The sequence below is a fragment of the Sander lucioperca genome, chromosome 12 (genome assembly GCF_008315115.2).
Source record: "Sander lucioperca isolate FBNREF2018 chromosome 12, SLUC_FBN_1.2, whole genome shotgun sequence".
Classification (NCBI taxonomy): Eukaryota; Metazoa; Chordata; class Actinopteri; order Perciformes; family Percidae; genus Sander; species Sander lucioperca.
Genome location: NC_050184.1, coordinates 33910251 through 33930224, shown reverse-complemented (window position 1 = coordinate 33930224; position 19974 = coordinate 33910251). Strand labels below are relative to the sequence as shown.

At 39.3% G+C, this 19974-nt stretch overlaps 2 protein-coding genes across 3 annotated transcripts in view; both read left to right on the top strand.

Moving 5' to 3' along the window:
• LOC116043723 (trypsin) overlaps nucleotides 1-9413 on the top strand; it is a 68145-nt gene extending 58732 nt beyond the window's left edge. Inside the window, exons 1-6 of one of the 2 annotated variants that reach the window (XM_036008553.1) lie at nucleotides 5603-5648; nucleotides 6147-6219; nucleotides 6521-6677; nucleotides 7305-7443; nucleotides 7544-7798; nucleotides 8944-9413. In XM_036008553.1, coding sequence (XP_035864446.1) covers nucleotides 6147-6219; nucleotides 6521-6677; nucleotides 7305-7443; nucleotides 7544-7798; nucleotides 8944-9093 — 774 coding nt within the window. In that variant the 5' untranslated portion in view covers nucleotides 5603-5648 and the 3' untranslated portion in view covers nucleotides 9094-9413. Of the gene's footprint in view, nucleotides 1-5602; nucleotides 5649-6146; nucleotides 6220-6520; nucleotides 6678-7304; nucleotides 7444-7543; nucleotides 7799-8943 lie in introns of those variants that run through there. The other variant, XM_031290604.2, reaches the window with a different exon arrangement.
• A 962-nt stretch (nucleotides 9414-10375) lies between these two features.
• pink1 (PTEN induced kinase 1) overlaps nucleotides 10376-19974 on the top strand; it is a 20573-nt gene continuing 10974 nt past the window's right edge. The window contains exons 1-4 of the mRNA XM_031290600.2: nucleotides 10376-10844; nucleotides 11863-12138; nucleotides 12253-12356; nucleotides 12852-13034. Of these exons, the coding sequence (XP_031146460.1) occupies nucleotides 10488-10844; nucleotides 11863-12138; nucleotides 12253-12356; nucleotides 12852-13034 (920 nt within the window). The 5' untranslated portion in view covers nucleotides 10376-10487. The remainder of the gene's footprint in view (nucleotides 10845-11862; nucleotides 12139-12252; nucleotides 12357-12851; nucleotides 13035-19974) is intronic.

Below are 19974 nucleotides of genomic sequence, written 5' to 3'. Positions count from 1 at the left end.
AGAGCTCAGACACGTCTCATCACTACTACCATCCCTCTATGGAGTTCCTGACCTCAGCTGGCAAATAGCCCTCTCTGTTGCCCTCCCTGCTACTGATAGCTATAGCCGTGCTCTCACATCCCCTGAGTGCTGACCACTGCTTTTTTTCCGCATGACCCATTCCTCAGTCCAAGTGCTGTCATCATCGCACATGGTTGCCAGCTCCCTGTTCTCACATTCATCTGTCTGGCACTGGAATGAAAAGTCCTCGCTATGTCACAAATCACAATGCTCCAATCCCTAAACTCTCCTCTTTGTATAATTCCCGTCTCATTATCTATACAGGCTTTTCTTATTTTGTTAAGTTAAAAGGGTTTTAACGTCTAGCCGAACAGCAGTTGTGGAATGTAACTAAGTACATTTACTCAAGTACTGTGCTTAAGTACAAATGTTGAGATTCTTGTACTTTACTTGAGTCTTTTCTTTTCATGCCACTTTCTACTTCTACTCTGCTACATCTCAGAGAGAGATATTGTACTTTTTACTCCACTACTTTAATCTGACAGCTTTAGTTACTAGTTACTTTACAAATTAGGATTTTTTTGCACACAAAACACATATAGTTTATAAAATACAATGTTTTATTATAATTTAAACTACTCAACAATAATAGGCCTACAAGTCCAGCTGAAATGATTAGACCATGTAGTTGATTGACAGAACTGTTTGGATTGTTTCCAGTTTCTAAAATGTTAGGATTTTTCTGCATTGAGTACTTTTACTTTTAAGACTTTAAGTACATTTTCCTGATGATACCTACATACTTTTACTCAAGTAACATTGTCACTGCAGGACTTTTACTTTTAAAGTATTTTTACAGTGTGGTATTAGTACTTTTACTTAAGTAAAGGATCTGAATACTTCTTCCACAACTGCCAAACAGCAGTATTTGATTTTATTACATCTATAAGACTTGACAGAGATTATAATGTACTGCAAGATGGCAAATAGTCTGTGTTGTTTTTAATAACTGACATTACAAAAGAAAAAGTGAAAAAGTGACTTAAAAAAAAGAACTAATTCATGATACTGTAACATGTTTCAGTGGAGAGGAGACATGTGCTGTAGATCCTGAGATAATCTCGGACTGGTGTGACACTGATGTCTTATGTGTGCCAGTATCGCTGTCATCACATTTCTGTAGCACCAATGACTCAGCACTGGCTTCCTGATGCATTTCCTTCTTGGAAAAAGAAGAAGTCTTGAGTTAAAAAATATATTCAGCTAGTCAAAGGGGAATTCCTATTATGTATAAATAGATAATTTTACTGGATCTCAAAATATAAGGTGGTGTACAGTAATACAGAAGTTAATAAAAAAAAATTTAAAAAAAGCATTTAACCTGCATACATAATTTTTGCAAGTAGTACCTAGTTTCCATCCAATCAAAAGCAATCAACAGGAAGTCCCTGTAACTCAAGCTGTAACTGTTAGCTAACTTCTAAAAACAGTTTTTTGGGGATAAACAATAAAATGCACTTACCTGCCAACCATTTTAAACGTAGGCGTGACTTTGTTTTGTTATTTTAATATATGTACAGTTCATAAGTGCAAAGGTGGATAAATTCACAGTTAAAAGTATTCATGCAGATTAGAATGTGTCAAACATTTGGTCATCAGCATGATTTGTAATTTGAGGGATTGTTATTTTTGTTTAATTTAATTTAAAGTCTTTCCAGTTTACATCGTCATTAACCAGCATTTTCATCAGGTCAGATATGTCAACCATATTCCAAAGAGGGAGCGAATCTACGTTCCCAGGGTTCTATGTTTCCCAGCTCAATATCCTCGTGATATGGCTGATTAACAAGATCTTTCAAAGGGTTTTATGTTCTCAGCAATGCTTTTTTTCCCTAGGCCAAATGGTCAATGCATTTTCCCTTGGGTCAGATGTATGAAATCGCCCACCTCCAGCCTACTGATGCTCTACTCCTTGAAACCTAGAAAACCTAGAAACCTATGCCCACAAATGTGCGGACAGACAGTTTTTTTACTGAGTTTAGACATTGATATCTCCACAGTGGCTAAATGGATTTTTACCATTCCAACTGCATTTGAAACGTCCATCTCCCTTCGTTCTTTTGCAATTTGAACCATGAAGATAGGCCTTACCAATCTCTTACAATGAGGACTCTGGCAACATAGAAATGACCTCCATATATATTTCATCATCCCTTTCACTGTAACTGGTCGTATATTGGCAAGCTAACATCAGCATTGTCAGGTGCACCCCGTTTCAAAGATTTTTGCTACTCCTCCCTATGTAAGAGGAGCCAGCTGAGGCGGTTCAGGAGTATTAGGATGCCTCCTGACCTCCCTGTGGAGGCACTCTGGAGGGAGGAGGAGGCAGGTTCACAGAGCACACCACAAGGATTACATATCCCATCTTGCCTGGGAATGCCTCGGCTTCCCCGGAAGAAATGGACAACGTGGCTGTGGGTATATCTTGGTTGCCTTGGTTAACCTGCTAGCACTGTGACCTAACCAGATGAATAACATGCAGTATAAAAAATAAACCAAAATTGTGTTTTAAATTAGGCAATATATAATTACAACATAGGAAGTCTCTCTTTGCAAGACCATCCTTCACAGAGCTGCGGAGGAGGGTCTGGCTACTCCACACAGCATTCCAGGATGGGAGAAAAACGTGCTCTGGTTTATTGGCATTTTTTAAAACCAATTACAATCGTCTTGGGCCGAGCTAAGCACCGGACGGAGCAACAGCGCCGATGCAAAATAGCCTCGAGAAGAAACTTGTTTTGGTGGAACGTGTATGTTAAAAATTTGTTTTAGTCAAAGATCCTCTATAAACCGTCAAAACCTCTATAAATCCTCTAAACCATCTCTGTTTTAGTCGTAGAACAGAAAACTCAGATTGGACAGATAGTTTATAGCTAGCTGTCTGGATTTACCCTGCAGAGGAGCAGTTAACCATAGTCCTCATAAATCCACCAGAGTTTAAAATGCCAACACAAAGAAAGCAGAAGGTGATGGACATCTGGCCGAAAAGAAAGACACCCTGCGGAATTTCCTGCAGCACTGGAGCAATCCCGGAAGTGGCAAATTTGTTTTGGTTTGCAAAGTTTGTAGCAGTTGTAGAACCATAGTAGTGGTTGTAGTTGTAGTAATAGTAGAATTATTAGTTTCAGTTTTATTACTAAAGTATTAGGCCCATAGTTGTATTACAGGCAGCAGTGTTGCTTCACAGCAAGAGGGTTCTAGGTTCGAATCCACCTGTCAGCTTCGGCCCTTATGTGTAGAGTTTGCCCATCCCTCCTGCTACCACTTGGAACCCCATCAGATAAATAACATGCAGTATAAAAAAACAAAATTGGGTTTTAAAACAGGCAATATATGTTTACAGCTTAGATAACTATAGAATTATTGATTTCAGTTTTGGTACTAAAGTTTTAAGCCGCCTATACATATGCGATTTGCTCTCTGCGCACCGCTAGGTAGGGCGCAGAGCAAAGCGCTGAGAGCAAAGCACAGCGCAGGTAAACGTCATCAAGAGTGGCATGGAAGCTATTTCCCGTTGCTAGGTAACAACATGCTGTCATCTCATTGGTTGCACTTTCCAAAGGTCAGCGGCAACTGGGTCAAAGTTGAAATAATTTGAATTTTGAGCGCAGCGCAGCACAAAGCAGCAAATCCGAGCAGCGCACGACGCCAGGGGTAGCACAGCAAATAGTTGGGCGCCACCGCTCTCCCCATAGGAAATCGATGGAACAGCCGGCGCAAAGCGGTTTTGCCGCCTATCATGTGTAGGCGGCTTTAGGCCTATAGATTATTTACAGACACTTAATTTGTGCTCGTAATTAAACTAAATTAGCGGCACTGTCGCTTGACAGCAAGAGGGTTTTAGGTTCGAACCCACCGTTGCTCTGGTCTAAAATCATCTGGCCAAAGGACTACAGTTGAAAATTAGCTGGCTGGCTAACACTGGCACATTTACAGAAATGTTAATTAATGTGTGTTGTCCTTTATAAAATAAAGAATAAGAATATATATATATATATATATATATATATATATATATATATATATACACACACACACACAATAGGTGACTCTAAACTTATAATCAGAATGAGAATATATATATATCAGCCCGGTCTCACGGCAGTTCCTATAAATGTGACGTTATTTTAATCTATTGATACGTGTTCACGGAGACGTTTTTGTCCGTTTTTACGTGGTGGCCAGCACGAAAATGTGAAGTAATGTATTTCAATGGGAAGCATATTTCGTGGCCACAGCACGAAAATGGTAGGGAGTAATATAAAAAGCCGAAAATCCGCTTAGGGAGGTTGATCGGGGTGGTGGATGGGTCAAACAACGCAGGACTTTCACCAGGGCGAGCGGGGATCGCGTCCCGTGTGTGGCGCTTTGTTTCCCGGGAAACTTAGTTGTGGCGCGTCCCCCGTCCCCCATGACCGTCTTCCGGCGTTTAAGGCGCCCTTTCCCGTAAGGTTTTTCCTAAATCCAACCTCCGCCATCCCGTTATTGTGGCGCGTCCCCAGCGGGCCGCCTCGCGGCCGATTCCCGGCTAATTTTTTTTTTTTTTTTATATTTATATAATAGGTGACTCTAAACTTGCCCGTAGCTGTGAATGTGAGCCTGAATGGATATCTATCTCTGTGTGTCAGCCATGTGATTGACTGGCAACCTGTGCAGCATTAGTAGTATTGGTTGGTAGGCCTATTAGTTATATTAGGCCTATTTGTAAATCACTGAATAATCCAGTCCATGTTACATTTTGAAGCCATAGTCATACAGTATCTCTAGCTGAATCTACACTAATGTTAAACAAAACCAGGGTGTGGCACAGTACCATCCCCTGTGAATTGTTATGTAATGGAGAGAACCAAATGTACAACCAAAGAGTAATCTGAGTATTAAAGCTGTAATAGTATTTGAATTTGTGAAAGTATTTAATTCATATAGATTGCATTACGTCTTTTACCTGGTTTTGATCAGTTGCAATGTGATGTTATATGTAGAGAATATCATTATCATGGCCATTCACAAGGTGTATTAACGTCTGTAATGAAATACACTTTTTTTTATTAAACTGGGATGTTGTGTATTGATTTGTAAATGAGACACACTTTGTATATGAATATAAATTCAACCCCCAAATCCCAGGTGTATTGCTGTGTATTGTTCAGGTTCTTTAGTTTACCAATGCAAATTAATGTCACTGTGACTTTAAAAAAAAAAAAAAATTATATCCACTACAGACACGCAAGAAAATCAATGACAACGAATTTCCTGGCACAAAAAAGGTGGTAAAGATTTATTCTGTCCATAACCCTGTGATGACGATGACTGTGTAGAGGCGTTCCCATCTCAAATACCTTCTTATCCCAAAGTGCACGCAGAAAACAAGAGCTTAGAAGCAGACATAAAACATGAGAACACTTTAGCTTTGTCATGTACTAGGTCAGTTGCATTGTTGCAGCGTGAGATGCTCACAGCACAAAACAAGACCAAAAGATAATTTAAACAAAAAGATTTGAACAAAGGTTCAGTTACTCTATAAAAGGCAACTGGAGAGCATTGGTCCCACAGTTGGAGATGCTCTGAAGGTTGCTGTGTTTGTACAGGTAAGTAGAAGGTCATTCTAAACCTTTTCATTCAAAATTAATGATTCATATCAACACATATCCCTCTATTACTAGGTTTTTCTGTGTTGTGTATCTTAAAATTGTATTATATATATATATATATATATATATATATATATATATATATATATATATATATATATATATATCAATTTAGTAAGTATTAAGTTCAAAATGATGGTGATTCAGTAGAGTAGACTGTTACCAATCAGTAACAAGGTTTAGCCATTGATTTCAGAAGAAGGTTGTGAACTTTTTGTCATTAATTAGTGTCACTTCAGTAACTATGTAATCTATGAACATTTCAAAGAAGAAATTATGCAGCAAATTTGTGGATGTCTACAGCCTAACCATAATTTTTCTTCAGTTTCACACAAACATAATTGGATTTCATCTGGATTGTCAGGGTATTTAAATGAATTGGCACATTATTTAGTACGTATAGAAGCTTCTAAAAGTCATGTTTCTGCATTACAGATGATAAGTCAAAATATGGCTCTGCTGCCAGGCACTGCTAATGTGCTGTTGTTTTTGGCCTTTTCTTTATCAGGTAAGTTCCTCAATCACAAAATTTTAATTCCTGTGTACATAATAACATATATACTGTAAAATCCTACTCAAGATGTAGAACCACATTGAATGAGACTTTCACAGAACACTAGCTGACATGAGGGTGAAAACAAGAAATGTATGTGTATGTATGTATCAGGAGTAACGGATATAGTAAATCTTTGCTGACGTGGCCTTAAGACTGCCTCCAACAACTCTTTAAGATTATGAAGACCACAGACAGTATTAAATATGAAATACATTTGTAAACAAAAAGCACTCATTCTTTTTACTGTCTACAGGGGCGTCTCCACAGAGGATCATAGGGGGTCAGGAGGTCCTGCCGTACTCTATCAAATACCAGGCATCCTTGCAGTTCAGTGATACTAAGCAACACTACTGTGGAGGAACCTTAGTGCACCCTGAGTGGGTGGTGTCTGCTGCCCACTGCTGGAGACCGTAAGAACTGTTGATATTTTTTAAAGGCAAACTCAAAAGCTACCTTTTTGGTCAGGCCTTTCATTAAACAGTTATGTATCCATTTTATTTATTTATTTTAATTAAACGATGTGTTTTAATCTATCTACCTATTTATTTATATGTGGTCTGTTTGTTTCGGTTGGTTTTGTAATTGATTTCATACGTTTTTATTCTACTCATTTATTTATTTGTATTTTATGGATAGTGACAATCTGCAGTTCATGTAGGCAACTTATTAACTACTGTTAATATAATATTAAATGATCTTTTGGTTTTAAGTTTCTTGCCTCTGGGGGTGGGGGTATATTGTGTTATGTGTGTTTATCTGTGTGTGTGTGTGTGTGTGTGTGTGTGTGTGTGTGTGTGTGTGTGTGTGTGTGGATGGGGGGGTGTATTGTATGAAGCACTTTGTTTCATTTGCTTGTATAAAAACTGCTATACAAATAAAGTCCGATTGATTGATTAATGAATTGACACTGATGTTTTGAGATGTTATAATTAAATAGGTTAATATATAATGAAGAAGGAATTGTGACAGTAAAGATGCGAAAATGATATTTTACAGTTAAAGGGTAATTTCTGAAGCACTTTATGTCTGTTCATCAGGAGCAGTCGAATGCTGGTGGTGTTAAGTGAACACAGCCTGGACAAGGAAGAAGGATTTGAACAGGTCTTTAATGTCTCAAAGATATTTGTCCACAACTTTAACTACAACTCATTCGACAATGACATCATGATGATCAAGGTAAGCAGGAGAAATAGTAGATATGGTACATAGAGCTTTTGAGACATGCATACACATTTCATTCTGGTTCTGGATGGACAAACTTTGGTTTGTGTTACAGCTGAGTAGGCCGGCCCAGCTAAACGCTAACGTCCAGCCAGCTGTTCTGCCTGATGATAGCGCTCCTTCACTTTATAATGACGTGTGCACAGTGAGCGGCTGGGGTGTGACACAGATTTACAGTTACTACCTATCTCCTGTGCTACGTTCTGTGGATGTGAGACTAGTTCCCTACTGCTCTTTTTACTACTGGGGGAGGATCACTTCAAACATGCTGTGTGCTGGATCTCAACTAGGTGGCAAAGATTCCTGCCAGGTACAGTTCTGATGCATGTGCTGCATGCTCTATTTCCCTTTTTATTGCTCAGCATGCTGCACAGTGTATGATTCTGCGTTGCATGTTTTAGTTAGTACAGTATAATGTAGCATAATGATGTCCTGTGTAGCAGTGGTGGAAAGTAACTAAGTACATTTAATGTACTGAGGTACTTGTACTTTACTTAAGTAACTACATGTTATGCTGCTTTATACTTCTACTCCACTACAATTCAGAGGCAAATGTTGTGCTACTTCACTTCATTAATTTGACTCAATTACTTTGCAGACACATTATTGTACAAAATATAATCAACAAATATGATATATATATATATATATGCCATGATGTATTGTTATACATTAAGCTACCCGGCAGTATAAATAGTACTTGAGCCCCACATTTACCAGCTGCAACATTAAAGTGATGAACACATTAAAGGGAGACACTGCTTGAGACACTGCAGGTGAAAAGGGAAAATATTTTAACTAACAGATGTCACTATGACACCTTGAATCCAACCCTAGTTGATTACTTACATTAGGACAAATATTTTTTTGTATTACAAGTTTTTTGTAATACAAAAAAATACAAATTGTACGTTTAAATTTGCAAATGAGGCATTCGCTAAAGCTAACTTTTGGTGAATTTAGGAGAAATTTACAGTGTGTTGTAGTGTAGTGTAGTAAAATGAACATCTAAATGTGTATTTTGGATGTTTTCTCTCAACAGTCTGCAAGAAGACATGTTATGGAACCAAAAACTCAAATTTGAAAAATGATGCTTTTGCCTGCAGGTCCTCCCCTTAATGCATCAATAACTATAATTCAATAATATAATATAGATTATTCTGAAACAGGCCATTTTGCATAATGAGTACTTTGTGTATATATATTTATTTATTTATATTTTGTATTGTTAATACATTTGTACTTTGACTTACATTTTGTAACAGAGTGTTTCTACACTGTAGTGGTTTACTTAAGTAAAATATCTGAGTACTTCTTCCACCACTGCTGTGTAATGCATGTTATCACTAGTAACATTATTACCCCTCTCTTCATTGTTGCTCTGCATGCGTGTTTCCTACTTCAGTAGCTATTTTAGTTTGTCCATCATCTGTAATTTGTCTTGGTGATCCACAGGGTGACTCCGGTGGTCCCCTTATCTGCAACGGCCTCTTCGAGGGCATTGTCTCCTGGGGTATCAGCTGCGCAAACCCTTACTTCCCTGGAGTCTACACCAAAGTGAGGAACTACATCCCTTGGATCAAATGGATTACGGAGCAACAATAAGACACCATGAACAGTCACCACAATCCTTGATGAGCAGCCTGGGCTTCAAGATTTATTCATTTTGAAAACAAATAGCAATGGCCTATTTCATTACTAATACCTTTCTTTGTGGTTTTTTTTTATAGCACTAACTATCACCTTCACATACTTAGTTTAATTGCAATTCTAAATGTTGGGGTATGCTATATAGAGCCTGGGTTATCATCTCTAGATATAAGGTTTCCAGGAAATGTGTTAATATGCTTACAATTAATTGATTTCCATTATTTTATTGTTCTGATAGAGAAATAAGATACAGAAATAAACCCATTATATTGTCATTTCATTATTATTTGTATTATTGTTATCATTATTTTTTATTATTATTATTAGTAGTAGTAGTAGTAGCAAAGTTGTTAAAGGAACAATCAGTAGAGCTGTGCAATATGGTTAAAATCAATGATAATATTGAATTATCACCCAGCCCTATTCAATGATATTTCTTAAAGACATAATACCAAAGTACTGGGTGTATACACTGACTGGTGTGGACAGTTCTTTTATGCTAAGACCTGTATATGATTCTAGGAATCTCTTGCCTTGCCATCACAAGAATCATAAAAGCCAATTAATGATATGCTCATGAGTTAAATTAGCAACATCTGTCTAGAAAAGCCACAAAGAGGACAACTGGATCAAAAACCTTTTTCATGAGCCATTAAAGGCCAAAAGACGTTGCTTAGTGTTCTTAGAGCAGAGTTCACCTCATGGTTAGAAAGGAAAATCATTATTTCTGCTACTTGAATTTCATAAAGCTGTCCATAGCATAGTGTACATGCGTACCTGATTTTTTGGAACAAAGTAAAAGAGAAACTGGCATCTTGTTCAAAACAATGGCTCTGCTCTTTGTACTAAACCAAAATGCAGACTTGCATCACAACTACATTTAGCCTATATCAATAGCCTGTAGTATATTACCGTTTTTGAATGGATGCTGTATAGTAAACATAAGAGTATACAGAATATAGGCATTACATTTGTGTCTGTATGGTACAAAAATCTATTAGCAGAAATAAATAAAAAACACTTCCTTTGAATCACATATCTTGTGACTTAATCTGTAACATGTTCAACCATCAAATATATGAGTTGAAAATGTAGTTGTCCACATACTTGACCTATGCAGTGTATGTTGAAGGAAAGGCAGAAGAAAAAAACAAACATGGAATCAGTCTTTATATAAACAAGGCTTGCAAACAAATGGAATCAGTTGTTATGAATATATTTAGGTCGCCTGTCATTATCGCGCATGCTCAGTTGTTTTGTTTACAACACTGTCCTTGCCTGAGATAGCGGAGGACTGCCTGACACAAGCGGACTCAATAAACAGTTTAAGTTACCTTTCAGGGTAAATTATGTCTGTGAAACACGCTATTAGCCGGGGGCTCGAGTTAGGCCGCTCGGTCTTTCAGCTGGGTCTCCTGAAATCGGGTGGCCGAGTCGCAGCAAAGCTCCGAGCTGACCGTTTCCGTGTAGGCCCGTCGGTCCGCACTGTTCAGCCTCAGGCTTTCCTGCCATCTCGGTACCGCTATTACCGCACCTCTTTGAAGGGCCTGGCAGCCCAGCTTCAGTCCGCCGGCTTCAGGAGAGGGTTTAGCGGCGGGTCCCCGCGAAACAGGGCCGTGTTTTTGGCTTTTGGCCTCGGTGTGGGGCTTATCGAACAACAGCTTGAAGATGACAGAAATAGTGCGGCGACATGTGAGGAGATCCAGGTATGGTGTCGCCACATAAAGTTGTTCTTAAGTACTGTATCAAATAGTTTTGGGGTGCTTGTACTTTACTTGGTTATTTACTTTTAATGCTACTTCTACTCCACTACATTTAACTGACAACCAGTTACTAACAACTCGCTGATTGACATTTTACGTACAAAGCATATGACCAACTTATAAAATAGTGTGCATTGTTGTTGTAGATTAAACTACCCAGCAAAGGAGATAAAATTAACTATTTTAGTGTTGTACCAATTAAAATGCTGCTAACATATCAACACCACTAATAATGATCCAACATTATAATGCATACAAAAATATATAACAAAACATCCTGCATACTTAATATTTTGCTAGTAAGACCTCTGTACTTTTACATAAAACCAAATTTGAATCCAAAACACTTTCTTGTAAACTAGTTTTAGTTTAGTAAAGGATTTGAGTACTTTTGTTATTGTGTAGTATCATGGATTTTATTGAGATCTAAAAATGGATAAAGGTTGTCCACCTGCTTTGCACTAATCTTGTCCATTTCCCTCTTAGTGCTACTGCTATTCCTACTGCGTAGGATGTTTATATCTTAACCACTGTGACTGTTTATAAGTTATCCTACCTCTTTTAAAGTGCAATAATGCTTATTAATAATTATTCTGACAATAACTCTCTAATCATGCTGCACTACTGGCTTCACTTGCTTCCAGTACAGGTCACTTTTATTCTTTTATTCTGTGTATATATGGTATTTATTTTGTTACATTTATCTTATTTTATATGTTTCTATCTTATACTCCTTGTTATACTTAGTAATATTTTTTATCCTTAAATAGGCATCTTCAGGCTTGCTCCAAACGACATTTCATTGTACTAGAACAGCGACCATAAATGCATCTTGTATCTTGATGCTTTCATTCGTATTCGCTTTAATCCATGGATATCCATATCCTTCAACTGGCCTTCAGATGGGGTGTGCACATAACTATCTTTCTGCATCTTATAATATATTTTTCCAAATTTACAGGCGGTGTTTAGGAAGAAAAGATTCCAGAGCCCACTCAAGCCATTCACCTCTGGATATAAACTGGAGGATTATATTATTGGGAATCAGATTGGTAAAGGCTCCAACGCTGCTGTGTACGAGGCTGCAGCTCGGTTTGCCCCTCCGAAGGAGAGTACCAGCAAGTGCTCCATGGTGCAGCTGAGAGAAGAGGAAGAGGAAGGGGAGACGGCTCGATCTTTGACATGCTGCTCGCTAAGAACCTTCCCTATGGCTGTCAAGATGATGTGGAACTTTGGGGTTGGTATTCTACAATATTCCACATTTTTTGCTCACAATTGTAGGTTCTGGTCCTAACAGATGACAGGCACAAATCAGTACTGACATGTATCTTTTAATGCCATTTGTTTGCAGGCCGGGTCGTCAAGTGAGGCTATATTGAAATCCATGTCACAGGAGCTGGTGCCTGCAGGCCCCCTGGCCTTAAAGCAGGAAAAAGAAGAAATCGCTCTGGATGGGTATGTATGACTAGGACTGGGTGTCATTCAAACATTTTCCATACTGATACAGATACCAATACTTTGACTTTGATACCAGTTCCTAAAATATGCTTTTTTAAATACCATTTTTATAAAACAAAGATAACAACATTACACATTTAGCCACAAATATTTTTATAAATTTTTCAGCTCCTACTACGTGAGCCCTGTCTCTGTGTGTAACGTAGAGTTTTTCCTGTGTGTCTCTACAACGTGTAGCGTTAGACAGCCAATCACCAACATGATTAGCTCTTGATAGAAGCATGCTGCATACTTATTGGCTCACTGATGCTGATGAGATTTATTCCTTAGGTATTGAAATTTGGTATTGAATGACTAGGCATTTTCCAATTTGTTCAGTGCCTAAAAAGTATTGAATTCGGTACCTAACCCTATGTGTGACATCCTCATTGCTTGTCCTGAACAGGGTGTAGGAAAGATGCTTATGAACTGCTGTGATCTCTCTACATGCAGACAGTTTGGAGTCCTGCCCAAACGAGTATCAGCACACCCTAATGTGATCAGAGTGTACCGGGCTTTCACAGCGGATGTCCCATTGTTAGCAGGTGCCCAAGAAGAGTATCCAGATGTACTGCCAGCCAGGCTTAACCCTGCTGGTCTGGGCAACAATCGCACTCTTTTCCTCGTCATGAAGAAGTAAGACCTGCCATCTTTCACACTTTCATCCTCTCTGATTTAAAAAGAAATGTCACCGGCTTCATCTTGAAGTCATAATCCTTAAATCCTGGTTGATTTGGCGACAACCATGGTTAATCGTGGTAACAGCAAGTGCAGGGTTTTTTCCCCACCATTATAGGGCTTAGGTGCAGCACCCAAGCTGTTTTGAGCACCACCTAAGCAAAATGAATGTAAAATCACTGTGAGCATCAAAACTAACTAGAAAATGCATTTCCTGCGGAAAATGCGTGGGAATGCTGAATTGCTAAAGCTAAACTGGTTGAATAGCTTAAATCAATAAGAAGAAGTTGAAGTAGTGAGAATAGTTGAAAAAGTGGAAATCGTTTTAATACGTATGAATTTCATTAAAAAGTTAAAAGCTTATGCTAAACTTAACTGTTGGCTTCAAAAGTTGAATAATGACAAAAGACGTAGAACGTTGTGAGGTCTGAGTATATTTTCTAACTGATAATCACTCACAAATGCAGAAATATGAAACAAATAGTACGAAAAATCTTAAAGCTCAAATGCACTACACTGCTAAAAAATCAGGAAAATTGTTAGAGTTGGAAGCTAAACTGCATTACCCAAGTGAAGAGCTAAAATACATTGTTAGAAAAGCTTGAAGCTGAACTGTAATACTGTCAAAGATGAAAGTTGAAATGAATTACCTAAAACGGCTGAAAGAAGAAATACTTTGTATTATTATCAGACACTGCATAGAATGAAAAAGCATCAATCTAGCTGATATGAGATGTGAAATATATTAGGTAAAAAGAATGGGGCTGAACAAAAGGACAGAGAGGACAGAGAGAAGGAGAGAAGAGAGGAGAGAAAGAGAGGAGAGCCAAAATAAAACATGAATAGCTGAATTGTTAAAGCTAAACTGGTTGAATAGCTTAAATCCGTAAGAATAAGTTGAAGTAGTGAGAATAGTTGAAAAAGTGAAATGACATCTTGATCAGGGACACATTGACTGATGTACCCCAGTGGGATTCAAACCAGGATCTCCCACACCAAAGGCATGTGCCCTATCCACTACACTATCATCTGTATAGATCATGAATGTTCCTTTAGCACTTATAAAGCCTGTCTTTGATCATTAATCACCACACCTGCTAATGAGTGCGAGACAGTGTGAGAGAACCGTAGGTTCTTTATGTAGAAATGTGTGGTGAAAGTATGGAGGGGCTGAAAATGTTGGGAGCTGAAGAAAATTTGAAGGATTTGAAGCATGATCTCATTGACTTCAATGTTAAAGGAAAGTGTTAAAAAGCTTAATATTTTAAAAAGTATAAATAGTAGAAAAAAAGTTGAAGAAGTTCCGTCATTAGCTGAAAGAGCTGAACATTTTAAAAGTTGAATGGTTTTAATAGCTCAACGTATGCAGAAGTTACAGAGAGCCAAAAAACGTACGGAAGAGGGAAGAAAAACAAGAAACAAACAGACAGAGACAGACAGACGGAGACAGAGAGAAACAAACAGAGAGACATGGACAGACAGAGAGAGACAGAGACAGGGAGAAACAGAAACAGACAGAGACAGACAGACAGAGAGAAACAGACAGAGAGACAGAGAGAGACAGAGGCATGGAGAAACAGAAACAGACAGACAGAGACAGGGCGAGACAGAGACAGACAGAGAGAGACAGACAGAGAGACAGAGACAGACAGAGAGAGACAGAGACAGAGAGACATATACAGACAGAGAGAGATAGAGACAGACAGAGAGAGACAGAGAGAAACAAACAGACAGACACAGAGACAGGGAGAAACAGACAGACAGAGACAGGGAGAAACAGAGAGAGAGACATAGACAGAGAGAGAGACAGACAGAGACAGAGAGAGACAGAGAGACATAGACAGACAGGGAGAAACAGAAACAGACAGACAGAGACAGGGAGAAACAGCTACAGAGACAGAGACAGAGAGAGAGACAGAGACAGACAGAGAGACAGAGACAGATAGACAGACATAGACAGACAGAGAGACAGAGACAGACAGAGAGACAGAGACAGACAGAGACAGAGACATAGATGGACAGAGAGAGACAGAGACAGACAGAGAGAGACAGAGACAGACATAGAGAGACAGACAGACAGACAGAGACAGACAGCAGACAGACAGACAGACAGAGAGACAGACAGAGACAGAGAGACAGAGACAGACAGAGACAGAGACAGACAGGGAGACAGAGAGAGACAGAGACAGAGAGACAGACAGAGACAGAGACAGACAGAGACAGACAGAGAGAGACAGAGACAGACAGAGAGACAGAGACAGAGAGACATAGACAGACAGAGAGAGCCAGAGACAGAGAAAGACAGAGACAGACAGAGACAGACAGACAGAGAGACATAGACAGACAGAGAGAGCCAGAGACAGAGAAAGACAGAGAGACAGAGACAGGCAGAGACAGACAGAGACAGAGAGACATAGACAGACAGAGAGAGACAGAGACAGACAGAGAGAAACAAACAGACAGACAACAGACAGAGAGAGACAGGGAGAAACAGAAACAGACAGAGAGAGAGAGAGAGAGACAGAGACAGACAGAGAGACAGAGAGACAGACAGACAGACAGAGACAGACAGAGAGACAGAGACAGACAGAGAGACAGAGACAGACAGTCAGACAGAAGTGAAACGCAAAAGATGTAGACTAATGTTCACATTACTGCCTGTAGTATTCAATTCAACTGTCTGTGAAAGGATTGTCATGGTAACGTATGACCAGTGAAAACCCCCTTTGAAGTCTGTGATGAGATCTCATTGATCTTTAATCAGGTTAACGACCGTGTCACCTGCTGAAACTGTCACCTGTGCCCCACTGGAGCTATTCAAAGACACAGAGCAAGCTCTCAAATAAAGCCTCAGACTGCTAAAACGATAAGGGGTATCGGTGAAATGATGTAATCGTGACCACCACAAGGCCTTTGTGAACGTATTCATGTAAAATTTATGTTGATAAACTTAAAAATGTGGACATATCAGCGATTTAAAAAAGTGGTTCGCTCTGCGTTTCGCTGGGAAATGTGGAGGACATTTAACATGGCCGTGAATGGAGGGAGATGTGGAACTCTTGTCATTTGGAAGCTCATCGAGCCAAAAGTATAAGGCATATCGCAAAACTGAAACTAGACAATAATACCTACGTTTTGATGTATAAATTGTGTATGACAAGTAGATATTGTGGGCGTGAGAGCAATTTATAGAGAGGGGACAAAGATATTTTTTCTAAGGTGCTGCACTCTAGCGATGACATCATCCACTCTGGCAGACGCCACACACACTCATTAGAAACACAGAAAAATCCTGAAATGATCACTAAACTTAAACAGCTTTTTCACAAAAACTGTAAAATATATCAAACTGAAAAGATATAGCCTAATACCTGAAGTTTTTGTGAACATTTTAAAGTTTGTTTGGCGTCTGTAGGTGAAAGTATGGAGGGGCTGAGAATTTTGGGAGCGGAAGAAGATTTGAAGGATTTGAAGCATGCTCTCATTGACTTCAATGTTAAAAAAAGTGTTAAAAAGCGTAATATTTTAAAAAGTATAAATAGTAGAAAAAAAGTTGAAGAAGTCCCATCATTAGCTGAAAGAGCTGAACATTTTAAAAGTTGAATGGTTTTAATAGCTGAAAGTATGCAGAAGTTACAGAGAGCCAAAAAACGTACGGAAGAGGGAATAATAAGTAGAATATATAATGTTGAACAGCATTCCCACTAAATAAAGAAAACCGAATAACAATAGTTGGAATGCTGCTGAACAGCATTCCCACTAATAAGAAGAAGTTTATAAAGAACAGGATAACAATAGTTGGAATGCTGCTGAACAGCATTCCCACTAATTAGGGGACCACTAAGGTCTATATAAAAGAGACTTCAGATACAGTATTAGGAGACCACTAAGGTCTATATAAAAGAGACTTCAGATACAGTATTAGGGGACCACTAAGGCCTATATAAAAGAGACTTCAGATACAGTATTAGGGGACCACTAAGGCCTATATAAAAGAGACTTCAGATACAGTATTAGGGGACCATAAGGTCTATATAAAAGAGACTTCAGATACAGTATTAGGGGACCACTAAGGCCTATATAAAAGAGACTTCAGATACAGTATTAGGGGACCACTAAGGTCTATATAAAAGAGACTTCAGATACAGTATTAGGGACCACTAAGGTCTATATAAAAGAGACTTCAGATACAGTATTAAGGGACCACTAAGGCCTATATAAAGAGACTTCAGATACAGTATTAGGGGACCACTAAGGTCTATATAAAAGAGACTTCAGATACAGTATTAGGAGACCACTAAGGCCTATATAAAAGAGACTTCAGATACAGTATTAGGGGACCACTAAGGTCTATATAAAAGCATCCAAAGAGCACCATGTCATAGGACCTTTAAATAAGTCTATCATAGTTATTAGTCATATTAGATCAAGACACCATTTCCGAGACTATTTGCACCGTGCATTAATATTGCCGCCACACCAGGGGTCATGGTCACTTTCTGCGAGATCCAGTTTCCAACTCACACTGTAGATTTTTTTCATGGCAAACATGTTGACATGTCATAGTAGGAAAAGCACAGGTGTATTCAAAACCATTAATGATGGCTGCATTCCACTTAGGAGAGGCCCTGGTATTGTGCATGCTGACTCACTGAAATAGCTTACTGGGACACTTGATGGAATTGAGCCATCTTTAAACACAAGACATAAAACATTACAGCAGATAAGATGTTTTCTGTGCCACATTTCGTCTGCTTTCTGTGTCGGAGGAAGAGGCGTGGCTCAGGCACATCATTAAAGGTGCAGTAGGTAAGACTTATAAAGCTAACTTTCTGTCATTTTAGCTGAAACTGAAAAAAAATCCGGCTCCTCTGGCTCCACCTACAGCCTGCAGTGTGATTTGCAAAAATCCACTGCTCCCTGTTCAGATGTTTATTTTTATTATTATAATTTATACTCTTTATTGATCCCCAATGGGGGAATTACAATTTACACTCTGTTGTTATTACACACTACACACAGGCCTGAAATACACACACACACACACACACACACACACACACACACACACACACACATGCTCTGGTCCTTTTACATGCACTAATGGAGAGATGTCAGAGTGAGTGGGCTGCGACTGCTGAACAGGCACCCTGAGCGGTTCGAGTGCACCAATCAGGGCCAGGGGGGGTGTCTAACTGCGTGTCAATCACTGCTCATGCACACGCATTCATTCTCCCTTGTGGGGTTAGGAGACCGTTTTGGGCTTTAGCAGAAAAGGGGGAGGGACTGAGAAGTTGTTGATGTTCAAATTTGTTGGCTAAGTCCTGGATCTTCCCAGTCCTACCTACAGCACCTTTAAACCAAAACTACATATATTAAAATCATAGGATTTATTGATTATTCCTAAAACAAAAAAGTAAACTGATAATATCAAATAATTCAAGTTTGTAGCTGATTTGACAATAACCAGTGTATATTCTAAAGCATTTCTTCTTCATAAAACTTTGAATTGCAGCTGTGTTTGAAAGGCTCTGTGACACTAAATAAACCTGTTTAGTCTTAAAGTCTAAAGCTACATGAGACTCGTAGTAAACCTGCAAAATCTCCCTGAAAGAAATGCTCCTGTGTTGTTAATTCATTATTTTCTTTGGATGACCAACATGTACCTCCAGATAAAAACCTATATTTAGTATATTATATTTAACATATAAAATAATTTGAGCTAAGTTATATTTTGGGGGTTCAGGATGCAAATGAGCGTTTGTCCCCTGATTTATACATCAAACTATATTACACATGACTGTAGTGCAACTTAACATTTAAACAACAATAGACTAGCTCAACTTAACCAAATTGCCTCAACAGCAACTAACTAGGATTAATTAAAGAAAACCACAAACAAGGTCCTGGTTTTATACTCACAGCAAACGAGCCCCCAACTTGTTACGACCGGCTCACAGGCCACAACAAAACAGGGAGATGCACAGCAACGTAACAATAATAAAGTGACATTTATTAAATAATGATGCAAACAAGAGAACGATGAGGTGTGATTGTCAGTATCAGTGATGAATGAAGGTGTATGGATGTAATGGAGAATGTGTGGTGCATGTTGTCAGTAGTTAACAAAGGGAAAACTCAAACAGAGAGAAAACATGTTGGTGTGCAGTCGGGAGAATGCGGCCGCCTGGTCTCGGGGCAGGCGGGGTTAAATAGTCTGGGAGGACCGGCCAGGTGATCACAGTCATCTCATTATCTCCTCCGCTACACCTGCAAGTTAACAAGACAAACCACAGTACACATGTACGACAGGCCCAGGGCCGTCACACCAACAAACATCATTTTTATGCAAGTATGCTAGTAGTTATGCTAGTGTTTGTGTGTATGCAGTAGTTATTATATAGTTGTGAGGAATAGTTTCAGTTTTCTCACATCGCCACAGGACGTTTTTCGGGGGTGGCGGCAAGAAGCTTGCGCATAGGTGAGGATTAAGGTGAGGGTGTGGGTGCGCAGACCTCACTCCCACCATCTTCACTGCTACCACATGGACTCCACCTGTGCCTGTCCCCAGGTGCAGGTTTGTCTTTGGGGTTTGCTCCCCTAGCCACTGTACCCTCCCGAGGTAACCCACGTGGCTGTGGGGTTGCCTTCTTCCGCCTTCCCAGCCGTTGTGGTGGTTCTCACACCAACATCTTCCGCCTGCGCTGCCGTTGGGGTCTTCACTATTTACCCATAGCTGGGGCTATTTACCCATAACTGGGACAGTGGTTGACGGGCATCAGGGCGTTTCCACTCACCGATGGGCCTGCATGCCACGTCTCTGGGGCCCACTGCTGCTCCGAGATCCTGTACAACTTAGCCTGGAACCACAAGGGACCAGTTACCATGTGTGCCACGG